Consider the following 15,401-nt stretch of genomic DNA (forward strand, 5'->3'; position numbering starts at 1 on the left):
AATATCCAAGGCAACAAAATCAAGTTTTGCCAAGTTTGTCATTTTCTTTTCTGAAAGAAAAATGAGGTGTGTAAGAACTTGCAATAATATGTATTTTGGAGGAACGTATTGTTAGAACTTCTGGTTCTTACAAATTTTTCATTTTGATATTCAAGACAAAATGATGATCACTTGAAACTTCAGGCTCAAGATTTACATGATAAATGAGGAGGGCGATTGTACCGCACCATTCTCATCGAAATAACATAGGATGGGCGATTATTTCGCATCACTCAAACAACAGAAAAATTAAATATGCAGAGCAGGATGAGTGATTATACCACACCACCTAAAATTGCAATAAAATTCAATAGCAGGCAAATTTAAATATGCAGGGTAGGGTGGACGATTATACCGCTCCACTTAAAATTTGCAGTAAAATTAAATCTGCAGTTCAAGATGGGTGATAATACCACACCATCTTTGATCGCAGCAAAGATAAATAAACATTGGGTTAGAAATTAGGAACTACACCAAACAAGAAATCAAAGATATAAGTAAATGTTAGGTTGAGAACTAAAAGCAGGCATGGTGCGGACAATTCTTCACGAGGGTATACCCAGTAGTTGAGGCAGAGGAAGAAGAAGAACAGTAAAATCCTTGAAGGAAACATTTTTTTTTTCGGCGAAGAGCAATGAGAAATGTTTTAGAGTTAGAGAGTCGTGCTGATAGCGTGTTATAAATAGGCAAAAGTTAAAGAGATAACCTTTGTTAGAGATAGGAGCGAGGTTGTAGTAAAATATTATAAAATGATTGCAAATAAGAGAGAAATAGGAGGATACTGAAAATATTCTAGCTTTCCTTCTTTTCTTCTTGTTCTTCTTATTGTTTAACACTTGTAATGCTCTATTTATAGAGCAAGTACCTTAGAAACAAACAAATTACACTATTAATCATATAAAAAGTTTACTGTATGCATATGGGCATACATATCCACTATTTACAACATATCGACAATTATATAATCAAAATATCGTCAATAGCAATAATATAGATGATATGTCGATATTTAATGGTCGGACATACTACGATCACGACCTAATCTTAAAATTTTCCACTTTAGTTGGGCCTCATATGGTTCACACCCTAGCGGAAAGGCTGTGTGGATAAGTTAGTTGAGGACCGTTGAGAGTACCCGCAAAGGCAAGAGACTTTCATCACTCAATCCTTTGAACTTTTGAAGAGTGAGTTTCTAAAATGGCGTCAATGGCTGTCTGTCATTCCTTAGCAACATTATCTTCTACGAAACCTTTGCTATCTCAAAAGAAGGCTACCTCCATTGCCAACCTCAAATCCCACGAAAGGGTCTTACAATCTTCACTGTTGGGCACAAGAATACTGATTAGAAAAACAAGAGTGCCATTTAGCAGCAGGGTTGGAGCAACATCGACTTCCGAGGTCACTTGCTCTGCCTCTTCTTCCACTCTTCCTTCGGCTCTTCTCTTCGACTGCGATGGCGTGCTTGTCGATACAGAGAAGGACGGGCATCGCATTTCTTTCAACGACACTTTCAAAGAGGTCAACTTTCTCTCCATTGCTCTCCTCTGCTTAGTGCTTTTTTGTCATCAAAATTTTACTACTTGGTTTTCTTGCTTTTGGGGAATTGCTGTGAATTTTTTGCTCGGCGAGCTCGTAAGCAGCGAAATTTCGAAAGAAAATGGAACTTTCAATTTGTGTTTTCTATAATTTTGATGAAAATATTTGAAAGAAGAACCTGAATCTCAATTACTTTGATGGGTTAGTGACGTGATGACATACTTGATTGCACAGAAAGAACTGGGTGTTACTTGGGATGTCGATTTATATGGCGAGTTGCTCAAGATTGGAGGTGGAAAAGAAAGGTAAGTGTATCTCAAAATATTCTATAGCTAGCTTTGCATTATTTGGTATGAATGAAATGTGAGCCAACATCTAATTTGGTTAACAAACTTTGATTTAGTTTTTGTATCCGTATATGGTTCGGGTCTTCGCAGGATGACAGCCTATTTTAACAAGACGAGTTGGCCAGAAAAAGCTCCCAAGAGTGAAGAAGAACGAAAAGCATTCATAGCTTCACTGCACAAGCGAAAGACGGAGTTGTTCATGGCCCTTATTGAGAAAAAGTTGCTGCCTCTTAGACCCGGAGTTGCAAAGTTGGTTACCATCTGATCTTCTGCTTTTGCATGAAACATTCGTTATTTGATTTTTGTGTGTTACATATCTCTTGCATTTTCGGGTTACTGGACCTGGAAGTAATGAACTATGTTAGCAGTGAAATTTTAGTGTTCTTCACAAACAACATCAGTCTTTCAGTCCCATCCATGATCAAAAGTATTTAGGTAGATCGTGATTTGTGCGTTAGAGCAATCGTAGCAGGTGCATAAGAATCTTTAGCATCTAGCATTTTATACATGACAAGATAATGGTAACAGTAGACTAGTATGTTTATCTGAATAGAATTTCAAATTTCAGATGTTGGGTTACTGAGTTTCTCTTACCAACTTGTACAGGCTGATAGACCAGGCTTTGGCAGACGGAGTTAAAGTTGCCGTGTGCAGCACTTCCAATGAGAAGGCGGTATGCTTTATCAGGTTTCACATTTTCGTTAATTGCTTGTGTTATTAGTTCTTTTGTGACTGATGACTACAATTGGGGTTCTTATCTCTGCAAGAACTAACAAGTAATCATCAAAACCTAACGTACTCTTGCGTGTTTCGAAACCTATTTGGTGTTGATCACTTGATTTACTAATCAAATATACTGAAGTTGAAACTATGGGTAGAGCAGAAGGCTGAAGACAAGAGATCCTACTCTTATTACTGAAATAATACATACTGATGCATAGATTGATCCTGTATTGACGTCCGAACCACCTTTTTTTTTTTAATTTCAAGGTCTCTGCAATAGTTTCATTCTTGCTGGGACCAGAACGGGCAGAAAAAATCAAGATATTTGCAGGAGATGTCGTTCCTCGCAAGAAGCCTGATCCGGTAAACTTGGATCCCTCTTCATGTGAATTTCATGTTGTTTTACATATAATATCATGTTTCTCTCTTTGAGTTTCACTTGTCACTCAGACGATGTTAGAAACAGATGAAGGTATATGGATTATTAGCCACTAACCTATACAGTCTACTCATTCTCCTTGACAGGCCATCTATGTATTGGCGGCTAACACTCTCGGTGTTGATCCTTCGAGGTATTTCTGATGCTAGAAAATGAGAATGTATCTGAAATTTTACATTCTAAATGAAGCATCTTTCGTCTTCTGCAGTTGTGTTGTGATCGAGGACAGCGGCATAGGCCTTGCAGCTGCCAAAGCTGCAGGAATGAAGTGTATAGTAACGAAAAGCGGGTAACTTATATAGTTAATTTTACTATATGAACAAGAGTTCTTCCTTCTTGATATTCAAGATTATACTTCAAATTTGTTAGAAAGTTCATGAGCATGAGTTGAGTGTGATCATCGCTAGTCATATATATATGTCAAGCCAATAAAATGCTAAACATGTTCACTTCATTTCTTAAAATATCCGGTTTTTCAGGTACACAGCCGAAGAAGACTTTCAGAATGCAGATGCAGTCTTTGACTTCATCGGAGATCCCCCGGAGGAGCGATTTGACTTGGGATTCTGTAGAAGCCTTCTCAAGCAGTACGTGAGCTAGCCTACATTTATATGTTCCTACCGGTAAAATTTCGCTCAACGCATGTCCTCCCTCTGCAATATCTTGGATGGTGACTGCGGTTTCAACTAAGACAATAAATGAATGCCGGTAAATATGCATCCGATCATATTTAGAATGGTCGAGAGAAAATGTAATAAGGTGTTTTGTTGCTATGTCGGACCAAACTGTATGTAAAATAATTGAAGAACCACGATTCGTGAGATATATAGCCTCAACTGACCACCTCCAAGCAGTCCACCAGAAACTAATTCCCCACCAACACAACATCCGTTACAAGATTCTGAACTTAAACATGAGACAGCATAGAACATTCATTGATAGAAAGTAACATCTTCGAAATTAACCTACGGTAACCATCATCATCGAACTTGGCAAAGATATTATATAACTTCATCTAGTTTTTCATACCATAATGTTCCATGAGCAATCACCGTGACAGCAGGGAAATCAAGATGATAAATTGAATGCCTTTGGGAATGAATCGGGAGACCACTCTGGAAATAACGGGGAGAGTGGATGCAACGTATGATAAGTTTCTTCACCCAATTCTCTTACTTGGACATTAATCAACCAACCCCTTTTAGGATTGAAAACTTCAAAAAGAGGTGGCGATATGTCTCTCCTTTAACGAACTCGTCATATTCAATGGAGAGGACATATCTGAAGTTTTCGATCATAAATCTGATTAGTGGAAAGTTCTCCCAAATCCCCCTTCGTAGTGCGCGATCAAGTTCATGGAAGTTATACTGAACGCTACTGTGCATGGGGTAAAAATATTCTCATGAGGTACGAGCGTGCATTCAAGGTTTTGCGTGTTTATATCTTGCGAGGAGAAGCGGGGGATGCATCTGGCATTCTGGAAAATCTTTCTATAGATAAGTCTGTAGAAATGTTTGAAGACAATCTAATAGTTTGTTTTGGCTGTGTTGAAGAATCCCATTTTGCATGTGTAGCAGTGCTCCAACTCATCGAAGGACCTCCTGACATTCAACTCCTTCGCACTGATATGAAAGCAAAAGAAACGTACTATTTTAACCGTTGTGTGTATCTTCGTGATCGGTTTACCACGCTTGATCGTTCGGACAAGCATGAGCATAAGCCTGATGCAAGTTCATGAACTCCCTAGTAGGGAAAAGCTTCGAGTCTCATGAACTTTCTGGGGTTATAGTGGTCGTGGTTCCCAGCGTGCTCAACAAGAATATGGTGGGCCACAAGAATATCAAGGCGGAGGCATGGGAGGGCCCGCTCAGCGAGGAGGTGGTGATGGTGGTGGCGGCGGCCATTTAGGGCCACCTTCTCCTAGTGGCCCAGGTCAGCACCAAGCACTGCACCACCCCCCCCCCCCCGAAAAAAAAAACAGTTCCCTATCAACGGGTCTCCCCTCAGCCTTCATTTGGGGGAAGTTCATCGTCCCAGCCACTCGAGCCTTCAGAAGTGGAGGAGCAGCTTGCTGACCTTACCGTACAGGACGTGAGTGCACATAGGCAGGCAGCTTATTATTTTTCTTAAATTTTACTATACCAATCTTAATAGTTAACAACAATCATCTCATATGATTTAAAAAATAGGGGTGTGCTATCCACACACCCCAAATTACTTCTCACACACCCTTGTTAATTTCTATCCGTTGATCTTCTTCAATTCATCCGATCTGACGGTCGAAAATTAGAAGGGTGTGTGAGAAGTAAAATGGGGTGTGTGGATATCACACCCCAAAAAATATTATTTAAATATATAATATTTCTAACGTTACTCTTTCTTTTATGCGGAAAGTCTACGTACCCACACGGCTTCTCTCACACACGCAGTGGAGCTTAGCTCTCTGTTTGCATGGTGGAGATTCACTCTCACATACTTGTAAAACATAGACTACGTGGCCTTCCTGACGCCAAGCAATTCTTAATTCTAGTTGCATTACAAATTAATACAACTTTGCATTAGTATTTCAACACGGAGGAGGTGTGCAGTAATGGGAGTGAGTTAATCTTAAGAGGTTCTCTAGCTAGGGTATTTAAATATGGGCAGATGGCTGGAGTTAAAAGAACAACCACCAGAGTTACTACTATGGACGGTGGCTTGCGGTGGGTGTGTATTGTCGAATAATATTTGACTACTTAAAAAATGAGTAAGCATCGGTCATAAAGTCTTGTTCGAGTGCAACGATATTTCTGAAGATGGAAAAATCTATTTCTTATCTAATCAAAGGGACATTAATCATGACATGGCTTCATCCTGTGGAATATATAGCAGCAGTCCATGATCTTAGGCGTAATCTTTATGATCTTCGTTCGCCAAAATTTTACAATCTGCAACGAAATTTCCTTCCCGGAAAAAGATCGTGACCCATTTTCAACATCACTCAAACCTATGAAGTGTAAAATGTAGTTAACCTCTCTATGATCGACTGTAATTGGTGCAACAAAATCTTCATGAAACCAGAAATCTTCAACTTCAAGCAAGCTTGCAAGCTCAGTGACTAAGCATGCACGACGGAAGCTCAGTACCTTTGAAAACTGAAGCAGCTTTAGTTTTTCAAGCTGGTCACTGAGCTTGCTTGAAGTTGAAGATATCTGATTTCATAAATTATGTTTCTGCATGCACTTGCAGGGTTTAGGATTACGCAGCTCATATCGGTTTTCTATTTCTGGGCTCAGTCAATGCTTTCAAATCAAAAACCTTCTCTTCTCTGTCTAGGAGCAATGGTTCCTAGGCTCGTAAGCTGTCGAAGAAGAAGAAGAGAAACGAGAGGTGAATACAAGTCGAATGGTACGATATTCCTTGATATAAACAACGAGTTTCATTTCCTTTCAAATTTCAATGCAGAAAAACAAAGAGGTTAGAGTTCTGTCATTAACAATCAAGGGAAAAAATGACCCATAAAACACATCAAAACTCTACAATTAAGCCATGACAAAGTTACATGTGAACTTGAAATAACAAAGATTACACATTCCGAAAAACCCCATACTTTCTGTTGAAACCCCAAACTCTACAACCTTAAGTTAGATCCCAAATATTTTCCCCATATCCAACTGCTGTTCTATGTTTCTTTGTCCCAAACCCAATTCAAACTTTGACCCGAGATTTTACCCAGGTCGAATTCTGTCCAGCCAGTCAACGCTCTTCCGTGGTTTTTCTAGCTGACAGTCGACGCTTCTCCTGGATTTCTCATGACGGTATTCCACACTTCTTCGTGACTTCTCTATCTGGTCAACAGAGATTCTAAACTTGTCTACCTTGTCAATGTTATTGAACTTGTATTCACTAATATTCAGCTTTTCAGGTCTATCAGTGCTTTTCCTTGATTTCTCTCTCCGATCAGTACTCTTTCTTGGAGCCTCGTAAAAATCGACACTCCTCCTAGGATGTTCAATACGGTCCGTGCTTTTCCTGTGGCCTGTGCTTTTTCTTGAAGTAATCCTACGTGAAGGTGATTTTTCGACAGTTGAGATGAACTTGTTGAGATGTCTAATATATTCTGGATAGAGCTCCAAATTACAGTGATTTCCGCCTTTGAGCCATAGAGGTTCATATTTCTCTTGGCAAAGTACCCAAAGTTGCTTGCCGTGTGAGCAGTCCACAACTTCATCAGATGTTCCCTGCAGAAGAATAACAATCAGAAATTTCAACCAACAAAAAAATAAAAACTTGGCAAAATCCATTTGATATTCTGCTTTAGTCATCTATGAAAGCTCAAATGTAATTCACGTGCCAAACGTATGCAAAGTAGAAAAATTCCAGCAATCAATTTAGTTCATAGAAAAAGGCAGTACTTACGTGTATTACCAGCACGGGACATTTTACCAGTGGGATTTTATCAATGTTCTGCACAGAAATGAAAATCAGGTTCAGACACATACATATGCATCAAAATTCCCTTTATAAAGAATTTCGATAAAAGTCATCATAAAATGGTATCAAGAATCTAACCTTATAGATATCAAACCAGTATGTGCGCTTCACAGGATACATGACTCTTAAACCAGATAATATAGGACTATGCAGCACAATTGCCCTTAATCGAGGCAAACGGACAGCAAGATCAACAGTCGGGCCACTTCCAACCGACTGACCATAGAGGATTACGTCTTCCTGCTTAGCACCATACCTCTCTTCAAGACACTTATATGCAGCTTCAATATCTGCATAAGTATTATGTTCACTTGCCTGCAGATAAAAAGTACATGGATGGGCTTATCAGACAAACCTTTCTATTGCAAATTGAAACACAAGCAGATAATTCGTACTGCACTTACCTTGCCTGAGGACTGCCCATAGCCAGAGTAATCATACCTGCACAGGTTCAACTAATATGATTCAGAATGCTTTCCATACTTCTTTCAGAAAGAAAATGTCTCCTACAAATTTATATGTTCCAGTGTCAGGTTTGGAACAATCTGTACACATAAGTTCAAATCAAACATAACTTCTATGAGCTTTATCAGAAGCAATATTCTGGATTAGCAGATATAACTTTGGAGGGTGATCCAGCATCAATGACCGGAACACTCTAAAAAAGGGGATTGACACATACACTGAAAGCCTATACACATTTCGTTGCTAAACACGTTTTTCTTGATGCAAAGATAAAACCGAAAACAAATCCTTTTTCCCCCTCCAAAAACAGTTACACTCGACTTGGAAGTTGGAAGGATAGTATAAACCAGTTCAAATTATACAAACGTATTTGGACCGAGGTCTGCACATAATCGGTATCTTTGGCGATGTATCCAAATCTGAATGTCTAAAGGAAGGTCGTCTTCAAGGCTAGCCTCCGAAGTACAGAAGGGAGTGCAAATTGAACTTTCACATTTTCTCCAGGCACCTCTGTTTGCCATTTCAGCTTAACTAACCAAAATTTGGTTCCATCGCAGAACTACATTTCAGCATAACCTTGACACTTAAAACCACCTTTTCCAGTTGAACTGTTGATCCGACAACAGCCACAACCAGTAAGAAAAAATCGAAATGGCACTCTAACTCGTTGTATAAAATTACAAGCTTTACTCGCAAAAAGAATCGAAATTTGTTTCTAATCGATTGATTGCGCCAAAATTACAATTGGGTTAACCATAACTCTTAAGAAACTTTATGTATCTAAATCAAAATTCCCAAGATATTCATATTTTTAAATTAAATCACCAGTTCCTCATCGGAGTAAGTGCCCAAAATAATCAACAAATATCAAATGGCACACCCAAAACCAAAATTTCTCAAATGGGTAAATTGCTAATTCGTCAAAATTTAATAAGCACACCCAAAAACAATCACACAGAGAGCCAAAATTGTAAAACAGCAAAAGCTTCAAAATTGGAGTAAAGGGTAGAGAGAGAGAGAGAGAGGGTACGCCATGAGATTGACGCGCAGGTGAATGCTCAATTCGATAAAAAGCTCGTACATCTGGCCGATATCGGTGGCGTTGCCGTGGGAGTAAAGGAGCGTGGACGTGGCCATTGGGTGGCGGATATAGACGGCGACGATCTCATTGCCGCGGCGCGTCGGAAACTTCAAAACGTCGACGTTTTCGCGGTGGGGAAGCGGATCCAGTAGCAACAGCCCTGTGGCTTCGTCTTTCACTACCTTGTAGGATGGTGGGTTCGGTGGAAAAAATGCAAACTTTGCAGCCATGGATGAAGTAACCCCACCCATCTCTCTCTACCCTCTCTCTCTCTCTCTCTCTCTCTCTCTGGGGTTGAAGATCAGACGCAAATTGACATTCCTGAAATTTCTACAGTGCTGCAACTTTCTGTTGGCCGAGTGAAAGACAGTGTCTTGGAGTGAATAAAGTGAGCGTTTCTTGTTGGTCTAATTTCTAATCCACTACTTATTTTTTATTTATTTATTTGTTTATTTATATTTGTTTTTCTAAATTAATTAAAATTATAATTAAAAATTATTTAGTGGTATTGTGAGGAGTCTGCATCTGTCACGTGGGGTTGGCACTAATTTAATTTGTGGTTGCATTATTGTCCTGTTATTTTCATGATTTTCATTATTCCTTTTCTTTGTTTGTTGGCATTAAATCCCCTTTGTGTGTGGTTGATCTGTACATTTATTGAAATTTAATTTACTTCTTATGTTCATGCCCATTTTGGACTGGCCGCCTCACCACGTGGATGGTCTGGTGAATCTTATAAACTAAGGCGGCTAGCGGTTGTACATATTAATTTTGATTCATCTATATTAAAACACGTGGACAAGTTATATCGCGAAAGCTTGGTTGAGCGTGGGTCAAAACATATAGTCAACCATAACTTGTCGAATCAATGATCTTGACCCATCTGCAATATTGAATTTATCCATGCTTTTTTTTTTTTTTTTTAATTTATCCATGTTTATCAAAAAATGGAAGGATTAATATATGTATATGGGAGTAAATCAAAGGCATAAATGAGTATATCTTGGAGAGATAATCTTAACTAGATTATTAATTTGTAGTTACTCGTGTGTCTGCAACTCCCATGATTTCCAACGGCACCTGCTTTCGCCATTTTCAAAGACAGCTCTGTCATGCACTCTCTGTTTCTATGATGCATGAACACGGAGATATTTCTTCGTATTTTCGTGTCATATTTGTATGTCGTGTCGTACTCTCTTATATTTATGGAGTGTTTTTTCTTCTTAATTATTCATATGTTGTATCATATCTCTGTATCTTTGTGCATGCATCGTAACTCTCTTCTTATTTTATTTTCTCATTTCTTACGTGTATCCAATACATTTAATTAATTCAAAAATTGATAAATAATTATCTTTGCAAAGTAACTGAAAACAAAAAGATTAAAAGAGACATATAACGTTCAAAAAACGCACAAACCCTATGGTTGAAAATAATAAATCCCCTTGAATGAGCTTGAATGGCAGCTGCAGAAACACAGATGAATTTTTATTGAGCTTCCACCTACACATTTTAACTTTCATCATCCCATGCATATATGGAAACTAATTAATTTCTGAATTAAATCATGAAACATAAAAAATATGTATAGACCTTTTAAGAAGAAATCTATTTTATTTTAATGGAGATTTGTTGTAGGATACATTCCATATCGAACCTCAATGATCCGAACTGTCTATTTTGTAAGCATCGATTCATATATCATGTATGCAAAAATTTAATTGAATCCGAGACCAATTGTCCATTTAATTGTCATAGTGAAATTTTTAATGTTCATCAAATTTTTTTAACTTAATTAGATGTCTCAAATATTTTCAATTTGGCTAACATCTTGTAATGATGATTTATGAGGTACAACTTGAAAAATAGACAATTCAGATCGTTCAAATTTGATGTGGTATGGACGCCACAACTAACCTTCATTTAAAATAAATAAATAAATAAAATAAGGATCCCTTCCTTAAACTGTATTTATATAATTTATATTTTCTTGTCAAAAAAATCCAAGATGAAAAAAGTTTCCATGCACTGACAAATTCTTAAAAAACTAGAATATTTGCTGGTCTGGGAATTCGAAAGCTGCAGGAAAATTTGAATCCCGGGGAGTCTGAGTTGGTGTGGAATATGTGAAAACATGCATGCATGGAGCAACTCACAACATTTGGATGGTCCCTTCCCTTCTCTCTCTCTCTCTCTCCTTCTCTCACACATAACATGACTGTATTTGGGAGGAACATGTTGGCAACTTTCAAGACAACTCCCTTGGTAGAATGAGACTACTCACATGTCTCTTTTTTTTCTTCTTATAAAATTCTTCGACGCTTGATAAGCCACTTCTGATTATTTACGTTTCTCTGTTCTTTGATCGATTCAATTCGTTTCACTTACTATTGTAGTTTAGTAGTATTCTTTTTAACAATATGTGAAAATCAATTATCAATTAAAAGATCTCTACATGTAGGCTTTGTATATTTGCTCGCATTTCGCTACATTCAACCATTATAACGATCTAACGACTTAACACATGACGCATCGAATGGTTTAATTTCATATTTGATCAGATTGGTTTACTTTATTCAAAATCTTCTTGTTTTCCACTTTGTTACGCCAATTTTTTTTTTTAAATCTTTCTATGACTAAATATGGTCTGGCCCAGTCCATAGTTTGCAGATGTTGGCCTGACCAGATTGGATTTTACCATAACATTTTAGATTGGTTTGGCCTAGCCCAAAAAGTGGGTAGGAAACTTGTAGGGGGCAACTGAACATTTATTTAGGCTGGGGTTGCTATTGCGCTTCCCGTTCCCTTGTGTCATGATGGTTTACGGGCTCTTAATCCTAGAAGAAGATTGCTTCAAGGGTTATTATGGTGTGGCTGAACGTAGAGCAGTTCGGCCCTGCAGCGTTTGATCAGTAGATTATTTAGAACTTCGGAAGATTGAGGGGTTATAATTGGAGATATTATTGTTTTTGGTACAGAAGTTCCTATAAAAATAGGAAATGCCTTACCTTTGAGTGTGGTTTGAACTATTGATTTACGTAATTGGAAGTAACCAATTAGGTTTACGACGAAACCTAGAAATCAATACAGGAGAACCATGAACAGAGAGCTTTCCCCCCTTTTCCACCCGACTCTTTGGTGGTTTTAAGAGCTAACAATTTATTTAATAACTATCTTTGTAGCTCCATAATGTTTAAATTTATGCTCTTGTTATTCATGTTCAAGCAAGTTTCAACAATACCATTGTGACTGTCACAATTGTATATGGGGTCGAGTAATTTCTTGGTCCTTTGCTGGGGCTTGTGGATTCAAGGGTACAAGAAGGGGTACACTATTTGCCACTCAAACCGCAATAGGAAATGTTATTCGGAATGGCATATACATCACACATCCTAGATCAAGTAAAAACTTTGGGATTTCGACAAGCCATTGCTACATCCATTTCATTAGGAATTGATGATCTTTTAACAATACCTTCTAAGGGGTGGCTAGTCCAAGATGCTGAACAACAAAGTTTTATTTTGGAAAAAACACCATCATTATGGAAATGTACACGCGGTATAAAAATTACACCAATCTATTGAGATATGGTATGCTACAAGTGGATATTTGCAACAAGCAATGAATCCTAATTTTAGGATGATCGGCCCCTTTAATCCAGTCCATATGATGTCCTTTTGGGGAGCTTTAGAGGAAATTCATCCCAAGTACACCAATTAGTAGGCATGAGAGGATTAATGTCGGATCCATAAGGACAAATGATTGATTTACCTATTCAAGCTTAACTTAAGCAAGCTATTTACTTTTTTTTTTTTAAACAGACCGTCTTGATCTATAGCCATAACATCTAAAAATTTTTGTAATCGAGATTGATACCAATACGCACGAACTGGTTCTCTTTAAAAAGTCATAGCAAACTCGACAGCTATTTGTACTAAAAAAACAAGTGTAATTCCCCTAGACAATAAAATATTGCCAAAGGCCAATGTAAACAGTATTGGTATGCTGGCCTAGAGCATCTTCAATTGTTTCTCTTTAAATTCAATTTAGAAATATTTTAGTCATTTATATGCATAAAACAAATGAACGGTTTATTATGAGGATGTTATTTGTTGCCAAACCATTTATTGTTTTAACACGGAAGGAGGAGGCTGAAATACCTCTGTGAGTCTTCTCGGCCCCCGGAAGGTGTGGATAATTGTGGCTTGCCACCAGTTATCCCTTAAAAAAAACAATCTCCTAATTGAATGATTTTTTATAGTTATACGATCTTTAGATGATAGTAAAAAAGATAAACGGTTTTGATTATAATGTTCAACAATAAAAGTTCATTAACCGTAAGTACGGAGACAAATGAGTCTACCCATAAAGAAACATAGGCATTATCTTTTTTGAAATACCTCTTTATCCTCACACGTGAGACATATGTTGATATAAATATGACCCAAATTGAAGGATAGAGATTCTCTCCCCTCTCTTTTTAGCTCCCCTCCCTTTCCTCCTCCTATAGTATTTTTTTTCTTTTTTCTCTCTACAAAGATAAAATCTTGATTGTTCAAACAAAAGAAGAGGGAAAAAGAAGGAAAAAAACTGAGAGGAGAGAGAATCTTTGTCGAAATTGAATGGGAAGTTCGACTTGGAATGAAATTGATATGGATCCTATAGAAAATGGAGGAGGATTCTCTACCCTCCTAGTCTCTCTACCCTTTCATGCCCTCCTATTTGAACAATCACGGTTAAGCTACGTCAACATCTTATATTGATTATTTTATATAGATAATAATACAAAAAACAATGTATGAGATGAGAGAATGGAAGGGGATGAGAATAGGAGGGTAGAAAATCCTCCTTCATAGAAAATAACTACTAAGATACTGTAGAACTTTTTCCAACACGCACATAAATAACCTTGTTATATAACCTTACGCCACATCGACGTTTCGAGCAATTTAATGAAAAGGAAAGCCAATGATTCATAAATACCAAAACTAACTATGGACCAACCTACCAAAACCTCAATATTTCGCTGTCAAAAAAATGTGTAAATGCAAACTATTTGGATCGAGATTTTCTTCGTATCTCGCACTTAAGAGTTTGCAGACTAAGCAATTCAGATCATTCAAGAAAAAGGGATATCTAAGGGTCGGAGAGAGATTGTTTGTGAGATGGAATAACAGAAACCACAAAATTTAAATTAAACGGCCTAAATTGCTTGGTCTATAATCTCCGAAGTCGGGGATCGGAAGAAAATTTTCAATCCAACTATTTGGACGTATAAAGGTAAAAGTCATATTTGTCAAAACATAGGTGCAAATGCAGTGAAGGCTGTCTTCCCTATTGCTATGCAATGAGTTAAATTTGGTGTTACTTTTTTGGCAAAGCCATGCCACCATGACATGTCAAATTGTCAAATACTTTTTCTGGAGCATGTCTCTCACGCCATGTCTCAAAGCTGCAAAAGCATGGTGCTCTGCAAAGAGTTAATATTATCTGTTCTCTTTCTGCAAGTACAAGAGTACTCTCTCTAGAGCTTACAAGTTCTCTTCAACAAGATCCAGCGATTGTCATTTTTTGGTAGCTCCAAACAACAACAAAGATCACAGACTTTTGGTGTTCTTTAGAATAATGTTAGCGACTTAGTCTTGAGTAGAAATGCTATCGAGTCGTAGCTGTGTTTGTGTTAAACTATTTCGACATGCTTAAAGTATGTGTATATAACTAGTTCAGCTTCAATATGACACATGACTCACTACAACTATGTCATTTTGTTATTAAATTGACGAGTTAGCAGATAGTTTGCTAACTTTGACTAATAAAAAGATGGATGAGATGGATAATGTGGTAGGAAAACGCTTTTAATCATAAGGGCATGTTTACTAATCAGGAACTGGGGCAAGCAAGAGGAATTGAAGCCAAGCAATTTATTAATTGTCATAAATTAGAATGAAAATAATGTCCATTCCATTAAAATTGTACATTGTTAATCGGACTCCTAATTTTATGTGGGGCTCGCAGTATTTTTCATTCCTCTTCCTTAAGTAAACATACGAATAATTTGGAAGAGAACCATTCCGAATTGTTGTCAATCATCTTTGTTGTTAATCCATATCATGCTACATATGAATTGACATTTCGGTTAGAATACACTAATGATATCTTTTTTTACTGTTATTATTGATGTGAATTTTTTAACTTATCTTTGGAGATGCTCTTATATAAACATGCCCTAAATAAAAATAAATACATTTGATCTTTTACCTAGGTGATTATATACTTATATTAGTATCACATAAGAAAC

The 15,401-nt window shown here is 37.3% G+C and overlaps 2 protein-coding genes across 2 annotated transcripts; one reads left to right on the forward strand and one right to left on the reverse strand.

Annotated features, from left to right (window-relative positions):
• The first annotated feature begins 1,066 nt into the window (after nt 1-1,066).
• On the forward strand, nt 1,067-3,907 carry LOC103415186 (CBBY-like protein). Its single transcript, XM_008353534.4, has 8 exons — nt 1,067-1,557; nt 1,810-1,880; nt 2,013-2,171; nt 2,529-2,595; nt 2,913-3,008; nt 3,171-3,217; nt 3,293-3,373; nt 3,564-3,907. The coding sequence occupies exons 1-8, from the start codon at nt 1,237-1,239 to the stop codon at nt 3,682-3,684; spliced, it is 963 nt and encodes a 320-aa protein (XP_008351756.3). The 5' UTR covers nt 1,067-1,236; the 3' UTR covers nt 3,685-3,907.
• Nucleotides 3,908-6,483: 2,576 nt separating this feature from the next.
• LOC103415212 (uncharacterized) lies at nt 6,484-9,528 on the reverse strand. Its single transcript, XM_029092706.2, has 5 exons — nt 9,053-9,528; nt 7,962-7,998; nt 7,636-7,872; nt 7,483-7,530; nt 6,484-7,304 (listed from the first exon to the last, which is right to left on the reverse strand). The coding sequence occupies exons 1-5, from the start codon at nt 9,352-9,354 to the stop codon at nt 6,792-6,794; spliced, it is 1,137 nt and encodes a 378-aa protein (XP_028948539.1). The 5' UTR covers nt 9,355-9,528; the 3' UTR covers nt 6,484-6,791.
• Between the last annotated feature and the right edge of the window lie 5,873 nt (nt 9,529-15,401).

The sequence above is a fragment of the Malus domestica genome, chromosome 14 (assembly GCF_042453785.1).
Source record: "Malus domestica chromosome 14, GDT2T_hap1".
Lineage (NCBI taxonomy): Eukaryota > Viridiplantae > Streptophyta > Magnoliopsida > Rosales > Rosaceae > Malus > Malus domestica.

What these genes read in the sequence shown, in the direction of transcription:
- LOC103415186 (XM_008353534.4), top strand. Translation starts at nt 1,237, where the DNA reads ATGGCGTCAATGGCTGTCTGTCATTCCTTAGCAACATTATCTTCTACG. An exon ending in CTCGCAAGAAGCCTGATCCG is followed by an intron (nt 3,009 to 3,170) that starts GTAAACTTGGAT and finishes TCTCCTTGACAG; the next exon opens with GCCATCTATGTATTGGCGGC. An exon ending in TGTATAGTAACGAAAAGCGG is followed by an intron (nt 3,374 to 3,563) that starts GTAACTTATATA and finishes CCGGTTTTTCAG; the next exon opens with GTACACAGCCGAAGAAGACT.
- LOC103415212 (XM_029092706.2), bottom strand. Translation starts at nt 9,354, where the DNA reads ATGGGTGGGGTTACTTCATCCATGGCTGCAAAGTTTGCATTTTTTCCA. An exon ending in ACTGGTTTGATATCTATAAG is followed by an intron (nt 7,531 to 7,635) that starts GTTAGATTCTTG and finishes ATTTCTGTGCAG; the next exon opens with AACATTGATAAAATCCCACT. An exon ending in GTCCCGTGCTGGTAATACAC is followed by an intron (nt 7,305 to 7,482) that starts GTAAGTACTGCC and finishes ATTCTTCTGCAG; the next exon opens with GGAACATCTGATGAAGTTGT.